Source organism: Schistocerca piceifrons, chromosome 2 (assembly GCF_021461385.2).
Source record: "Schistocerca piceifrons isolate TAMUIC-IGC-003096 chromosome 2, iqSchPice1.1, whole genome shotgun sequence".
Classification (NCBI taxonomy): Eukaryota; Metazoa; Arthropoda; class Insecta; order Orthoptera; family Acrididae; genus Schistocerca; species Schistocerca piceifrons.
In genome coordinates this window covers 315,971,894-315,986,896 of record NC_060139.1, presented here as the reverse complement: position 1 = coordinate 315,986,896, position 15,003 = coordinate 315,971,894, and the positions used below count along the sequence as shown (strand labels likewise).

Sequence of the window (15,003 nt, the reverse complement as noted above, 5' to 3'; positions counted from 1 at the left end):
AGGATTCCGAAAACCCGATCCGACAGTCTGTCCGAAAGATTCAAAACCAGTGGACATACCGCTGCATAGTTGAAGATTCATTTTTATAACAACCCCTAGGCCGTAGCTAATCTATTTGTGTGGGTCGTTGTTTGCTACAGGACTGATTACAAAGGCCAACGATGGAGAAACTTTTTTGCTAAAAGTACCTTATTCTTATGCTTTTTAGGGTGGGAAATCCAAATACGATATTTAAAAAAACTGTATCAACCACCATTTCTTCACATTTTAAGGTTGAATTTATTAAATTAAGCGATTGTTAAAAGAATGTAACAGCTTTTATTTAGTTAAAATAATTTAAAAGGAGGTGTAATGACTGTAGATGACGTTGGTACCACTGACAAAAAACATTTGCTGGCAAAAAAAGGTCGATTCTATTTTTGTGTTGACTGATGGTGTTTTGTTTACTGTCGGCCTAACCTCACTTTCCAGTTTCCTGTACATGTGCTCAGAACAATGTCTAATCGCGGTTGTAAAAACTCTGCTGACAGTTTTTCTTACATTTGTAGTGAATTTGTCATTACAAAACACCAAAGAAACATTAAAAACTTTGTGAAAAAGGTTTGTCTATCATAATTTGGATCTAAACTTGGTGATCAAGATAAATGTTGGGCGCCACATAAGGTATGTTATATGTGTGTTGAAGATCTAAGAAAATGGCCCAAAAAGGACAAAAAAGCCTTTAGATTTGCTGTTCCTATTATATGGAGGGAGCCAAGAAATCATTCTGATGATTGCTACTTTTGCATTGTTGATTTTACTGGTCATAATTCGAAAAACAAGAATTTAATAAGCTACCCTAACCTTCCGTCCGCCATCCGACCAGTAGGGCATGCTGTAGATTTGCCGGTTCCTGAACCACCAGATAATTTTAAATTCACTTCCAACGGAAGTATTTTCTGATGCACAATCTGATTTAGATGAACCAGATGATGATGAATTCCATTGTAATACAGAAAGTTTAGAGCACAAATTGTTTATGATTTGGTAAGAGATCTGTGCATAACGAAGGAAAAAGCTGAATTGCTTGGCTCTAGATTAAAAGAAAAGAACTTATTGGCAGTTGGAACCAGCATATACGTGTATAGAAAGAGAGAGCAGCAATTTTCCAAGTTTTTTCAACAAGAAGGTGATTTAGCATACTGCTCAGACATTCCCATTCAGATGAATGAGTTCGGTATTGAATACAAAAAGGAAGACTGGAGGCTCTTTATTGATTCACCCAAAATTAGCCATGGAAAAACGCTATCAAGGCCGCTGGAACATCAACATGCGGGGCAGTACTGTTGGTCACTTCACCGAGAAGTTCAGCAAGCGACTCATTGTAGAAAAAGCTTCACAAGAAGCTTCAAAGAAAAAAGAGAAAGAAAATACAAACCAATTCCAGCTGACAAGCGAAACTTCTATTAGCACATACCATTGTTTTAAGTAGCTTACTGTAAATACAAACCATGCTTATGTTGTAAGCGTTTCATAAGTTTCCCCGTTTACCGTATAGCATAGGATTATATACTATTTAATAAAAAGCATATTGCTCGAAAACTATGGGTGACACAAGAAACCTAAGGCTAGATTTGGATTCAGGTCATAAAAATCTATGGAGATCAGCTACCAAAGTTAAAAAAGTTTTTCAAAAAAATTTTTCATTGGCCTGTGTTATTTAAAGATCTGGGTGATGAAAAGTATCCGTACAGCCTTATGTAATGCGGATTTCACCAACGGATGTGACGAGATGGAAACCCAGCAATGCAATAGGAGGTGAGGAGCATAGTCTAGTGAGTAGAGTAGAGGTAACAACAGAATGGGTGAGATCAGTGATTTCTAATTTGAACTGGTGGTTGGATGGCACAAAGTAACAAGTCACAAGCGATATAGAAATCCTTTTAATGCTGTCCAAATCGGCTGTGGTGATGTGGGTGGTAAGTGGAAACATGAAGAAACAACATCAACTAACCCAAAACGAGGCAGACCTCGTGTACTGCTGGACAGGATGTTGAGGAAGGTGTTTGTAGATAATCGCATGAAATGAGCGAAAACCGGAGGAAACTTCCAAAGTATACCAGTAGTCCAGTTACGACCATGACTGCACGTAAGGTGATAAAAATAATAGGATGCAATGGTCGAGCAGCTTCTCATAAGCCACACTTGTCTGCGATCAGTGCTGAATTACACTTTAGCTGGTGCAAGGAGCCACGCTACTCGACAGTTGATGACTGAAAATGAGTGATATGGAGTGAGGAATCACGCTATAACCTGTGAGAATGCCATGGAAAGACTTGCATTTGGTAAACACCTGGTAAACGTTACCTGCCATCATCTGTAGCACCAACAGTGAAGCATGGAGGAAGTGGAGTTACGATAGGAGGTTGTGTTTCGGAGATTAAGCGTGTGGTCACCTTATTGTGCTTGAGAAAACGCTAAATTCGGAAGAATATGAAAATATTTTACAGCACTTTTATGCGTACAGTTGTGGAACAGTTCAGAGACGAAGACTGTTTGTATTAGCATGACAATGCACCCTTTCATAAAGCAGTATATGTGAGGCAGTGATTTCTGGACAATAACATTCCTGAAATGAACAGGCCCTCACAGAGTGTTAAATGAACTCAGTGTAATATCTTTGAGTTGAAGTACGAGGTTGGGTCAAATGAAAACCTTAAATTTGTAATAACAAATCGAAATTTCGCGCCGTTATCCTGTAAGTTGGTAAGCGTGCTACAAACAGCGTGCAGAATGGCCGGTAGGTGGCAGCATAGTGCAGATGTAAACATACCATCACAGTATCAGTATAAAGAAGGCCGCCCCACTTGTGACTTGCACCAGGGAAGAACAGCGTTCTGTTATTCGGTTTTTGCGTAGCGAAGGTGTGAAACCTATTGAAATTCGTCGAAGAATGAAGGTTCAGTACCGTGATGCATGTTTGTCACAGCATCAGGTCTACGAATGGAGTAGGAAGTTCGCAAATTGTGTGACCAGTGGAATATGCTCCTCGTCCAGGTCAGGCACAACGAGTTGTGACTCCACAGAACATTGCAGCAGTTGAAGCCATAGTGAAGGAAAACCGCCGAGTGACACTGAATGACATTGCAACATGTTTACAGATTAGTCAAGGGTCAGCACACCACACTGTGCACGATGTGCTCCAGTTTCACGAAGTGTCTGCAAGATGGGTGCCAAGGAAACTGACTCCTGAAATGAGAGAAGGACATGTTGAGAAGAACTTCTTCGGCGCTTTGAACGAGAAGGTTATGGCTTCCTTGCAAGAATAGTTACTGGGGGCGAAACCTGGGTTCACTTCCACCAGCCGGAAACGAAGAGAGCGAGTAAGGAGTGGAGTCATTCCTCACCATCAAAACCAAAGAAGTTTCAAACAGAACCATCAGCAGGGAAGGCTATGCTGACACTCTTTTGGGACGAAAAAGGCGTAATTATGGAGCATTACATGCCTAGAGGGACCACTGTCACCAGTGCATCATACACAGATCTCCTTAAAAGTCATGTGACTCCTGCAATCAAATCAAAGCGACGTGGATTGATGTCAGCAGGTGTCCTTTTGCAACATGACACTGTCCATACAAAAGTTGCAACAATCACAGACCTGCATTTTGAGTGTCTTCCTCGTCCACCATACTCACCAGATCTTGACCCAAGTGATTTCCATATGTTTGGTCCTCTCAAATACGCAATTGGAGTAAAGAAGTTCCGTTCTGATGAAGAGGTACGCCCACGCGGTGCATGAGTGGTTGCGCAGACTACCAAAAGAATTTTTTTCTAAAGGAATTTATACACTTCGTAAGCGCTGGAGGACATGCATTGAGCGTGGGGGAGATTATGTTGAAAAGTGATACAGCTTTGTACCACTGCTGCACAATAAATAATATTTAAAAAAATATTTAAGGTTTTCATTTGACTCACCTTCGTAGATTGTCGCCTTTGCTCCAGACCCCAGCGTACAACATCACTACCTTCTCTCTGTATGTTCATCTTTTCAGAGGTGATTCCGGGACTCGGCTGTTCGATACAGGATGTCAAAGCAAACACCTTTCAGCCGTCTATTTTCGAAACTTATTTTATTTGGCTACCAGTTTCGGCGATTTACTACGCCATCTTCACGCCACTGACCGACGTGTAGGAAGATTCCAGCTCGGTTGTGATCAAAACAGGGGCAAGCAGTATTGGTATGAGTAGATTTCTGCTTGTTATAGTGATCACTATGTTGTTGTGGTCTTCAGTCCAGAGACTGGTTTAATGCAGCTCTCCATGCTACTCTATTCTCTGCAAGGTTCTTCATCTCCCAGTACCTATTGCAACCTACATTCTTCTGAAACTGTTTACTGTATTCATCTCTTGGTCTCCCTCTACGATTTTTAACCTCCACGCTGCCCTCCAATGCTAAATTGGTGATCCCTTGATGCCTCAGAATATGCTCTACCAACTGATCCATTCTTCTAGTCAAGTTGTGCCACAAATTTCTGTTCTCTCCAATTCTACTCAGTACCTCCTCATTAGTTACGTGATCTACCCATCTAATCTTCAGCATTCTTCTGTAGCACCATATTTCGAAAGCTTCTATTCTCTTCTTGTACAAACTATTTATCGTCCACGTTTCACTTCCGTACATGGATACACTCCATGCAAATACTTTCAGTAACGACTTCCTGACGCTTAAATCAATACTCGATATTAACAAATTTCTCTTCTTCAGAAACGCTTTCCTTGCCATTGCCAGTCTAAATTTTATATCCTCTCTATTTCGACCATCATCACTTATTTTGCTCCCGAAATAGCAAAACTAATTTACTACTTCAAGCCTCTCATTTCCTAACCTAATTCCCTCAGCATCACCCGACTTAATTCGACTACATTGCATTATCCTCGTTTTGCTTCTGTTGATGTTCATCTCACTATAACAAGCAGAAATCTACTAATACCAGTGTTGCTTGCCCCTGTTTTGATCATAACCGAGGTGGAATCTTCCTACACGTCGGTCAGAGACCTGAAGATGGCGTAGTAAATCGCCGAAACTGGTAGCCAAATTAAATAAGTTTGGAAAATATACGGCTGAAAGGTGTTTGATTTGACATCTCTATCTTCTCTGGTTTCCGCTCTTGAATTCGATTGGGCTTCCATTCCTCCACAGACCCTCGGACACCTCACTGAAAGTATTCCTGGCAGAGATCAAGCCATCTTAAAGGCTGAGGGTGGATATTCACCATATCAATGTGCGCTAATAGGTGCCTCGGTACTGTTAATCGATTGGGAAAGCATTTTTTCAAAGATTTTGTCTAGATGTTTCAAGTAAACTGGTTTTTCGAAACCATGTAAGAAAAAAATAGCCCGCCTGCGCTGTGCTGTACTGTACGCTCCCGCTGCCGCCCTGCCACCTGTTGCCGTGCGCGCAGGAGCGGCGGCCCATCCGGCCCGGCGTGAGCTCCGACTCGGAGGCGGAGTGCGACGGCCCGGCGGCGCTGCCGCTGTCGCCGGCGGCGCGCTGCCCGCACCACGGCCTGCAGCTGCCGCTGCCGCCGCCCCCGCCGCCGCCGGCGCAGGTGCACCCCTCCGGCCGGCCGCACAAGCACGTCAGCTTCGCGCGCTCGCACACGCTCACCTCGTTCGACGTGGGCAGCTGCAGCCTGGCGCGCTCCAGGGAGCGCCTCGTCGACGGCAAGGAGCGCGCCGCCCTCAGGCCGCAACCGCCCGCGGACGGGCCCAAGGTGGTCGTGCTCGGTGAGTAGCGCGGACCGCCACCACCTGCACCGGCCGCGTTTTACACCGTACAGTGTACAATAGATTGCAGTGCAATAAAGCGGCTGGGGTGGATGAAATTAAGTCGTAACTCATCAAATACAGTGGCTACACAGGATAATTGAAATGGCGTGGGAGTCGGGACAGGTTCCATCGAAAAAGACGATCGTGTGAAACCCAGCTCGCGCTATTCGTCCACGAGACTCAGAGGGCCATAGACACGGGTTCCCAGGTAGATGCCGTGTTTCTTGACTTCCGCAAGCCGTTCGATACAGTTCCCCACAGTCATTTAATGAACAAAGTAAGAGCATATGGACTATCAGACCAATTGTGTGATTCGATTGAAGAGTTCCTAGATAACAGAACGCAGCATGTCATTCTCAATGGAGAGAAGTCTTCCGAAGTAAGAGTGATTTCAGGTGTCCCGCAGGGGAGTGTCGCAGCACCGTTGCTATTCACAATATACATAAATGACCTTGTGGATGACATCGGAAGTTCACTGAGGCTTTTTGCGGATGATGCTGTGGTATATCGAGAGGTTGTAACAACGGAAAATTGTACTGAAATGCAGGAGGATCTACAACGAATTGACGCATGGTGCAGGGAATGGCAACTGAATCTCAATGTAGACAAGTGTAATGTGCTGCGAATACATAGAAAGAAAGATCCCTTATCATTTAGCTACAATATAGCAGGTCAGCAACTGGAAGCAGTTAATTCCATAAATTATCTGGGAGTACGCATTAGGAGTGATTTAAAATGGAATGATCATATACAGTTGATCGTCGGCAAAGCAGATGCCAGACTGAGATTCATTAGAAGAATCTTAAGGAAATGCAATCCGAAAACAAAGGAAGTAGGTTACAGTACGCTTGTTCGCCCACTGCTTGAATACTGCTCAGCAGTGTGGGATCCGTACCAGATAGGGTTGATAGAAGAGATAGAGAAGATCCAACGGACAGCAGCGTGCTTCGTTGCAGGATAATTTAGTAATCGCGAAAGCGTTACGGAGATGATAGATAAACTCCAGTGGAAGACTCTGCAGGAGAGACGGTAAGTAGCTCGGTACGGGCTTTTGTTGAAGTTTCGAGAACATACCTTCACCGAGGAGTGAAGCAGCATATTGCTCCCTCCTACGTATATCTCGCGAAGAGACCATGAGGATAAAATCAGAGAGATTAGAGCCCACACAGAGGCATACCGACAATCCTTCTTTCCACGAACAATACGAGACTGGAATAGAAGGTAGAACCGAAAGAGGTACTCAAGGCACCCTCCGCCACACACCGTCAGGTGGGTTGCGGAGTATGGATGTATATGTAGATGTAAACTGGAAGAAAGCAGTAATCACACCAATCTTTAAACATGGAAACAGAAGAGATTGTAACAACTACAGAGGTATCTCTTTAATCAGCGTTGTGGGTAAAATCTTCTCAGGTATTGTTGAAAGGAAAGTGCGAGTATTAGTTGAGGACAAATTGGATGAAAATCAGTGTGGGTTTAGGCCTCTTAGAGGTTGTCAGGACGAGATCTTTAGCTTACGGCAAATAATGGAGAAGTGTTACGAGTGGAACAGGGAACTGTATCTATGCTTTATAGATCTAGAAAAGGCATATGACCGGGTTCCTAGGAGGAAGTTATTGTCTGTCCTACGAGATTATGGAATAGGAGGCAAACTTTTGCAAGCAATTAAAGGTCTTTACATAGATAGTCAGGCAGCAGTTAGAGTTGACGGTAAATTGAGTTCATGGTTCAGAGTAGTTTCAGGGGTAAGACAAGGCTGCAACCTGTCTCCACTGCTCATATTATTCATGGATCATATGTTGAAAACAATAGACTGGCTGGGTGAGATTAAGATATGTGAACACAAAATAAGCAGTCTCGCATTTGCGGATGACTTAGTCGTGATGGCAGATTCGATTGAAAGTTTGCAAAGTAATATTTCAGAGCTACATCAGAAATGTAAGGACTACGGCATGAAGATTAGCATCTCCAAAACGAAAGTAATGTCAGTGGGAAAGAGATATAAACGGACTGAGTGCCAAGCAGGAGGAACAAAGTTAGAACAGGTGGGTGGTTTCAAGTACTTAGGATGCATATTCTGCCAGGATGGCAACATAGTGAAAGAACTGGAAGCGAGGTGTAGCAAAGCTAATGCAGTGAGCGCTCAGCTACAATCTACTCTCTTCTGCAAGAAGGAAGTCAGTACCAAGACTAAGTTATCTGTACACCGTTCAATCTTTCCGCCCACTTTGTTGTATGGGAGCGAAAGCTGGGTGGATCCGGGTTACCTTATCAATAAGGTTGAGGTTATGGATATGAAAGTAGCTAGGATGATTGCAGGTACTAGTAGATGGGAACAATGGCAGGAGGGTGTCCACAATGAGGAAATCAAAGAAAAACTGGGAACGAACTCTATAGATGTAGCAGTCAGGGCGAACAGGCTTAGATGGTGAGGTCATGTTGCACGCATGGGAGAAGCAAGGTTACCCAAGAGACTCATGGATTCAGCAGTAGAGGGTAGGAGGAGTTGGGGTAGACCAAGGAGAAGGTACCTGGATTCGGTTAAGAATGATTTTGAAGTAATAGGCTTAACAGCAGCAGAGGCACCACTGAATAGGGGATCATGGAGGAATTTTATAAGGGGGACTATGCTCCAGACTGAACGCTGAAAGGCATAATCAGTCTTAAATTATGATGATGATGATGATGTACACACACCCCCAGAACTGGCCCTATTTACGTCGTCGTCGCTCCACCCCTCCCCCAACTTTTTCACCCGTGGCCTTGTTGGCGTTCTTCATCTTTGATTTAAATAAAAGTATTTAAGATTTCGTAGATGAAATCGACGATACCACCAAAACCACCCACCACCCGCTATCAATCACTGGTTTTACTGTCTGGTGCTACCTTTGGTTCCTCTGTTGTGCAGTAGAGCGGTTGTTTGTCGGCAGCTGTTGTAGTTGTAAAGCTATGAGTCTATGAAGTGGTCACAGGCACATCGTGGTCACCAGCACATCTTCTGCCTCTTTCACATCAATGCACACTGTCGAGTCACATTAACGTGACCACCGCTTATGTTAGATGTCCACGTGCAATAGCCACTTGGAGACGGCAGGTAGCAGCATTAGCTGTGGAGGATATAGAGGGTGTTTATAAATGAACATCAGGGTTTTAACGCTTTATAATATTTATTATATTAAACTTACAATTATAAATGATATGTCAAATGAAAGAGCAACTCAGTTTTACCAAGAACCTTATAAATGTTCAATGTGAGCACCATTTGTCACACAGCGCACGTCAAGTCTATAGCCGAGTTCTTCCCAGATGTTGATAAGTGTGTCTTCAGTGATTGTAGCAAAAGCTGCTTCAGTCCGGTTTCTTAATTCAGGGAGGTCTGCTGGTAGCAGAGTCACGTACACACGATCCTTAATGAAGCCCCAAAGGAAAAAATCGCATGGCGTTAGGTCGGGTGAACGTGGAGGCCAAGCAAAGCAAGCCCTGTCAATGGGCTCCTTGCGGCCTATCCAGAGCTTGGGTACTGTGAAGTTCAACAAATCGCGTACTTTGCTATGCCAGTAGGGTGGCTCACCATCTTGCTGGAAAATAAAATTATCTGGGTCATCTTCCAATTGAGGGAAGAGCCATTGCTCTAGTGTATCAAGGTACGAAGTGCCAGTTACAGTAGGTTCACCAAAAAAGAAAGGTCTATAAACTTTCCGCCGGGATACGGCAGAAAAAACAGTCACTTTAGGGAAATGTCGTTGCATTCGTACCACCTCGTGAGGATTTTCTGAGCCCCAGATGCGCACATTGTGTTAACATGTCCACTAAGGTGAAAGGTCGATTCATCACTGAAGACAACATGATCCAGAAAATCTTCATCATCATGAAACAACATTTCGTTTGCGAAGTTGGCATGTAATCCATGGTCTGCCGGCTTTAGAGCCTGTAATAACTGTAAACGGTAAGGAAGTAGTTGTACGCATTTTCTTAAAACTTTCCAAACAGTCTACATGGGAACTTGTAATTCACGACTAGCCTTCCGGACTGATTTCTTTGGGCTGTAAGTGAACGACTCTCTCACTCGCTCAACAGTCTCTTCACTAACTCTTACGCTTTCTGTTCACTAGTCGCCATCTTCGCTACTACCGCTGTCTAGCGGATTGCGGCGGAAACATTGCGCGCTGCGCATGCGCACTGGTACCAAACACATCTGTCTGAGATGCTCTTTCATTTGACATATCATTTATAACTGTAACTTTAATGTAATAAATATTATAAAGCGTTAAAACCCCGATATTCATTTACAAACACCCTGTATAAAGCGTATCAGAAGGGGAATTAGGGAAAATAGTGCAATTGCTGGAGTAATGAGGTAATGGATCGATTTATCTTAACTCGAAAAGGGCTTCATCAATGGGTTTCGGGCCAATGGTGGATGCATTTCCGAAACGACTATCTTTATGAACAGTCGCGAGCAAGTGTCCTTAAGAATACTGTGCATGACAAAATGGTACTACCCAAAACCAGCGCCGGAGCAGCTGTGGTGCACCACATGCCACAGATGACAGGGGTATACAACGGCTGTAGAGATATGTACGGGCGCAGAAACGAGCAGCTGTTGAGAAAATGACCGCCCAGACGAACCAAAGGCGCTGTCAACAGTGTCTCCTCGACGACCCTTCAGCCAACGTTGCTTCGTACGGGTCTCCGCACCAGGCGCCTGGTTCATGCACCGATGCCGACTGCTCTTCATTGGGGACGAAGGCTGGAATTGACACGCTAATGCCGCAACTGGACCTGCAATTAGTGGCGACAGGTGCTGACATGAGAAAAGTTTCCAACCGATTTCTCTCACACAAACAGCAGTTGACCGGCGTTGTCTGGTGAAACGTTGTTGTGATGTCTCGTGTAAGGAGGAGGAATGCGTACCATCACGTTTCCGACTTTGATAAAGGTCGGATTGTAGCCTACCGCGATTGCGGTTTGTCGTATCGCGACATTGCTGCTCGCGTTGGTCGAGATACAATGAGTGTTAGCAGAATAGGAATCGGTGCGTTCAGGAGGGTAATACGGAACGCCGTGCTGGATCCCAACGGCCTCGTATCGCTAGCAGTCAAGATGACAGGCATCTTATACGCATGGCTGTAACGGATCGAGCAGCCACGTCTCGTTCACTGAATCAAGAGACGGGGACGTTTGCAAGACAACAACCATCTGCACGAACAGTTCGACGACGTTTGCAGCAGCATGGACTATCAGCTCGGAGACCATGGCTGCGGTCACCCTTGACGCTGCATCACAGACAGGAGCGCCTGCAATGGTGTACTCAACGACGAAACCGGGTGCACGAATGGCAAAACGTCATTTTTTCGGATGAATCCAGGTTCTGTTTACAGCATCATGATGGTCGTATCCGTGTTTGGCGACATCGCGGTGAACACACATTGGAAGCGTGTATTCGTCGTCGCCATGCTGGTGTATCATCCGGGGTGATGGTACGGGGTGCCATTGATAACACGTCTCGTTGTTCGCATTGACGGCACTTTGAACTGTGGACGTTACATTTCAGATGTGTTACGACCCGTGGCTCTACCCTTCATTCGATCCCTGCGAAACCCTACATTTCAGCAGGATAATGCACGACCGCATGTTGCAGGTCCTGTGTGGGCCTTTCTGGATACAGAAAATGTTCGACTGCTGTCCTGGCCAGCGCATTCTCCAGATCTCTCACCAATTGGTAACGTCTGGTCAATGGTGGCCGAGCAACTGGCTCGTCACAACACGGCAGTCAGTATTCTTGATGAACTGTGGTATCGTGTTGAAGCTGCATGGGCAGCTGTACCTGTACACGCCATCCAAGCTCTGTTTGACTCAAGCCCAGGCGTATGAAGGCCGTTATTACGGCCAGAGATGGTTGTTCTGGGAACTGATGTCTCAGGATCAATACACCCAAACTGCGTCAAAATGTAATCAAATGTCAGTTCCAGTATAAAATATTTCTCCAATGAATACCCGTTTATCATCTGCATTTCTTCTGGTGTAGCATTTTTAATGGCCAGTAGTGTAAATAAATACAAAAGCCACAAGACTGGCAAAGTCATATAGAAGCTCGAAATGTAGCGCGAACTTCAATGTGAGATGGGTTTAATAGTTTCCACAACCAACTCTGTCTCGAAAACTGGCAGAAAATCCAGAGAGATTCTGATGGTATGTGACGTACACCAGCGGCCAGACGCAGTCAGTATCTTCACTGTGTGGTTGCGAAGGTAATGTTACCGATGATAGTGCCCTAAAAGGGAATTGCTAAATACAGAAATGGTTCAAATGGCTCTAAGCACTATGGAAGGTAACATCTGAGGTCATCAGTCCCCTAAACGTAGAATTACTTAAACCTAACTAACCTAAGGACACCAGACACATCCATGCCCAAGGCAGAATTCGAACCTGCAACCGTAACAGCAGCGTGGTTCCGTACTGAAGCGCCTAGAACCGATTGGCCACAGCGGCCGGCTACTAAATACAGTTTTCCGAAATTCCTTGAACTAAGAAGACGAAGTATTTATTCCATACTTGGAATGAAGAACCGCTGCCAACATGAGTAACTTAGAAGCAGATGTCCTTGGTGCAGTAAAGCAGCTTAAATAACTTAATAAAACCAAGTCGTCCGTTCCAGATTGTATAGCAATCGGATGGCTTTCAGAGTTTGTAGATATGACAGCTCTGCTCTGAACAACGCTCGGTGGATGAAAATCAATACCTAAAGACTGGAAAGTTTTGCAGATCACCTTATACTCAAGAAAGAAAACACGAGTTATCTGCTCAATTATGGAAAGAAAATTGTAGTAATCTGCTGAATTAAAGATCCACATCACTGAAGTATTTGCTGTAGGAGCTGGGAACATATACAGTTTTCGAACATAATGAATTACCTCGAATACAAGTGGCTGTTAACCCACACAGTGAACACGGATTCAGAAAAACATCGTTCTTATGAAACACAACTAACTCTTTATTCTCATGAAGTAATAAGCTTAACTATATGATACCTCAGATTTATTCCATATTTCTTGATTTCCAAAATTTTTTTTTACCGTTCCTCACAAGCGACTTACAATCTAGCTGTGTGTCTATAGAGTATCGCCTCAATTGTGTGACTGGATTCGTGATTTCCTGCCTGACTCATCACACTTCGTAGCAATTGGCGGACTGTCATCGAGTAAAACAGAAGTGATATGTGGCATTCCCGAGGGAAGTGTTATAGGCACTCTGCTTGTCTATTCTATATAAACGACTTATGAATAGTCATCTTAAGTTGTCTGTGGCTGATGCTCTAATTTACCGTCAATTAAAGTGATCTAAAGATCAGAACCAGTACCTAACTGACTTAGACAAAATATCCTTATATTGCGAGAAGTAGTTTGCTATAAATAACGAAAGGTGTTAGGTCATCCACATGAACACTATAAGGAATCCGATAAATTTCTGCTAAATAATAAATCACATAAATCTAATCGCTGTCAGTTCAGCTGAATACCTAGGACTTACAATTAAGGACAACTTAAGTTGGAACGATGACATACACAGGGTGAATATTAAAAAAACCGACAAACTGCAGCGAGGGATCCCTGACTGGAAATGCAGGAAAAAGGTCCTATGAACGTGTGTCCGGAAATTGACGTTGTGCTTGCAGCGACAACAAATCTTCCCAGTGCAAATTACAGAGCACAGATGCTCAAAGTGGCCTCCACGGAATTGCAGGTGATTGGGATAATAGCGGCCGTCAAGCAGGATACACGTAATCGTACTTTAGCTAACAGCATGTTGGCGGGCCACTTGCCTGCGGTTCGTCTCAGTATCCTGTAGGGTCCTGTTCTCCAAATCTGGTGTACGCACAGGTAGACACCTTCCTCCACGATCGTCTGCCTGAAGGGACCCATGATCGCACAAGCGCCAGAAAGGGTCTTGAAATGTGTGATGTCATTCATATCTGTGACGGTACTTGTTTTGGTACAGCCGTGCCACCTCCAGACAGTTTCCAACTCTTTGGCCGTACACAAACATCATGTCGGATTGTTCACAACATGAATACCGGATCATTCTGCAGCTTACAGAACGCCGCGTATATCACACAGCCTGCAACACACAATAAAGACATGGCACATGATTAGAGGAACTTTCATTCGTCAACGCATTTTCGGACATGTGTCCATAGGACCTTTTTTCCTCCATTTCTAATCCGTTCCTTGAATTTCTCGGTCTTATTAATGCTCACCCTGTATAATGCTGCGGGAAATCAAACATAAGAATGTGTTTTATTGGCAGAACGCTTAGAAAATGCAGCAGGTTTACTGAAGAGACAACCTACACTACGCTTGTCCAGCCTCTGCTAGAGTACTGCTGTGCGGTGTGGGATCCTTACCAGATAGGATTGACGGAGGTCATCGAAAAAGTCCAAAGGAGGCTAGATCGGTTTGAGTTATAGCGAAATAGGGGTGAGAGTGTCCAAAGGAGGCCAGCTCGTTTTATATTATCGCGAAATAGGGGTGAGAGTGTCACGGAAATGAGGCCCGAGTTGAGGTAGAATTCATTTAAAACAAAGGCGTTTTTCGTCGCAGCGAGATATTTTCACGAAATTTCGGCTTCCAGTGTTGTCCTCCGAATGCGAAAAATATTTTGACTCAAACCTACATAGGGAAAAGTGATCACTGTAATAAAATAGGAAAAATTCAGAGCTCGTACAGAAAGACTTATGTCTTCATTTTTCCCGCCTGCTCTTAGAGAGTGGGACGGTAAAGAAGTAGTGTGAAAGCGGTTCGATTCAATCTCTCCCAGGCACTTAATTGTGATTTACAGTTTAGTCATGTAGATGTAGATGTTCACTAAACGAACACATGTCGAAAAGCGCCACTCATCTTTCTCTTGTCGATATCTACATCTACATCTGCAAATCACACTTACGTGCCTGGCAGAGGGTTCATCGACCCATCTTCACAATAATTCTCTATTATTCAAATCTCCATCAGCGCGCGGAAAAAATGAACACCTAAATCTTTCCGTGTGAGCTCTCATTTCCCTTATCTTGTTACGATGGTCGTTCCTCCCTATGTAGGTCAGTGTCGGCAAAATATTTTCGCATTCGGAGGAGGAAGTTGGTGACTCAACTTAAGTGAGGAGATTCTGCCGCAAAAGAAAACGACTTTTTTTGTGTTA

At 44.1% G+C, this 15,003-nt stretch overlaps 1 protein-coding gene across 1 annotated transcript in view; it reads left to right on the top strand.

Moving 5' to 3' along the window:
• Positions 1–15,003, top strand: part of LOC124775355 — a 442,958-nt gene that overhangs the window by 18,736 nt on the left and 409,219 nt on the right. Inside the window, exon 4 of the mRNA XM_047250186.1 lies at positions 5,562–5,766. Coding sequence (XP_047106142.1) covers positions 5,562–5,766 — 205 coding nt within the window. The remainder of the gene's footprint in view (positions 1–5,561; positions 5,767–15,003) is intronic.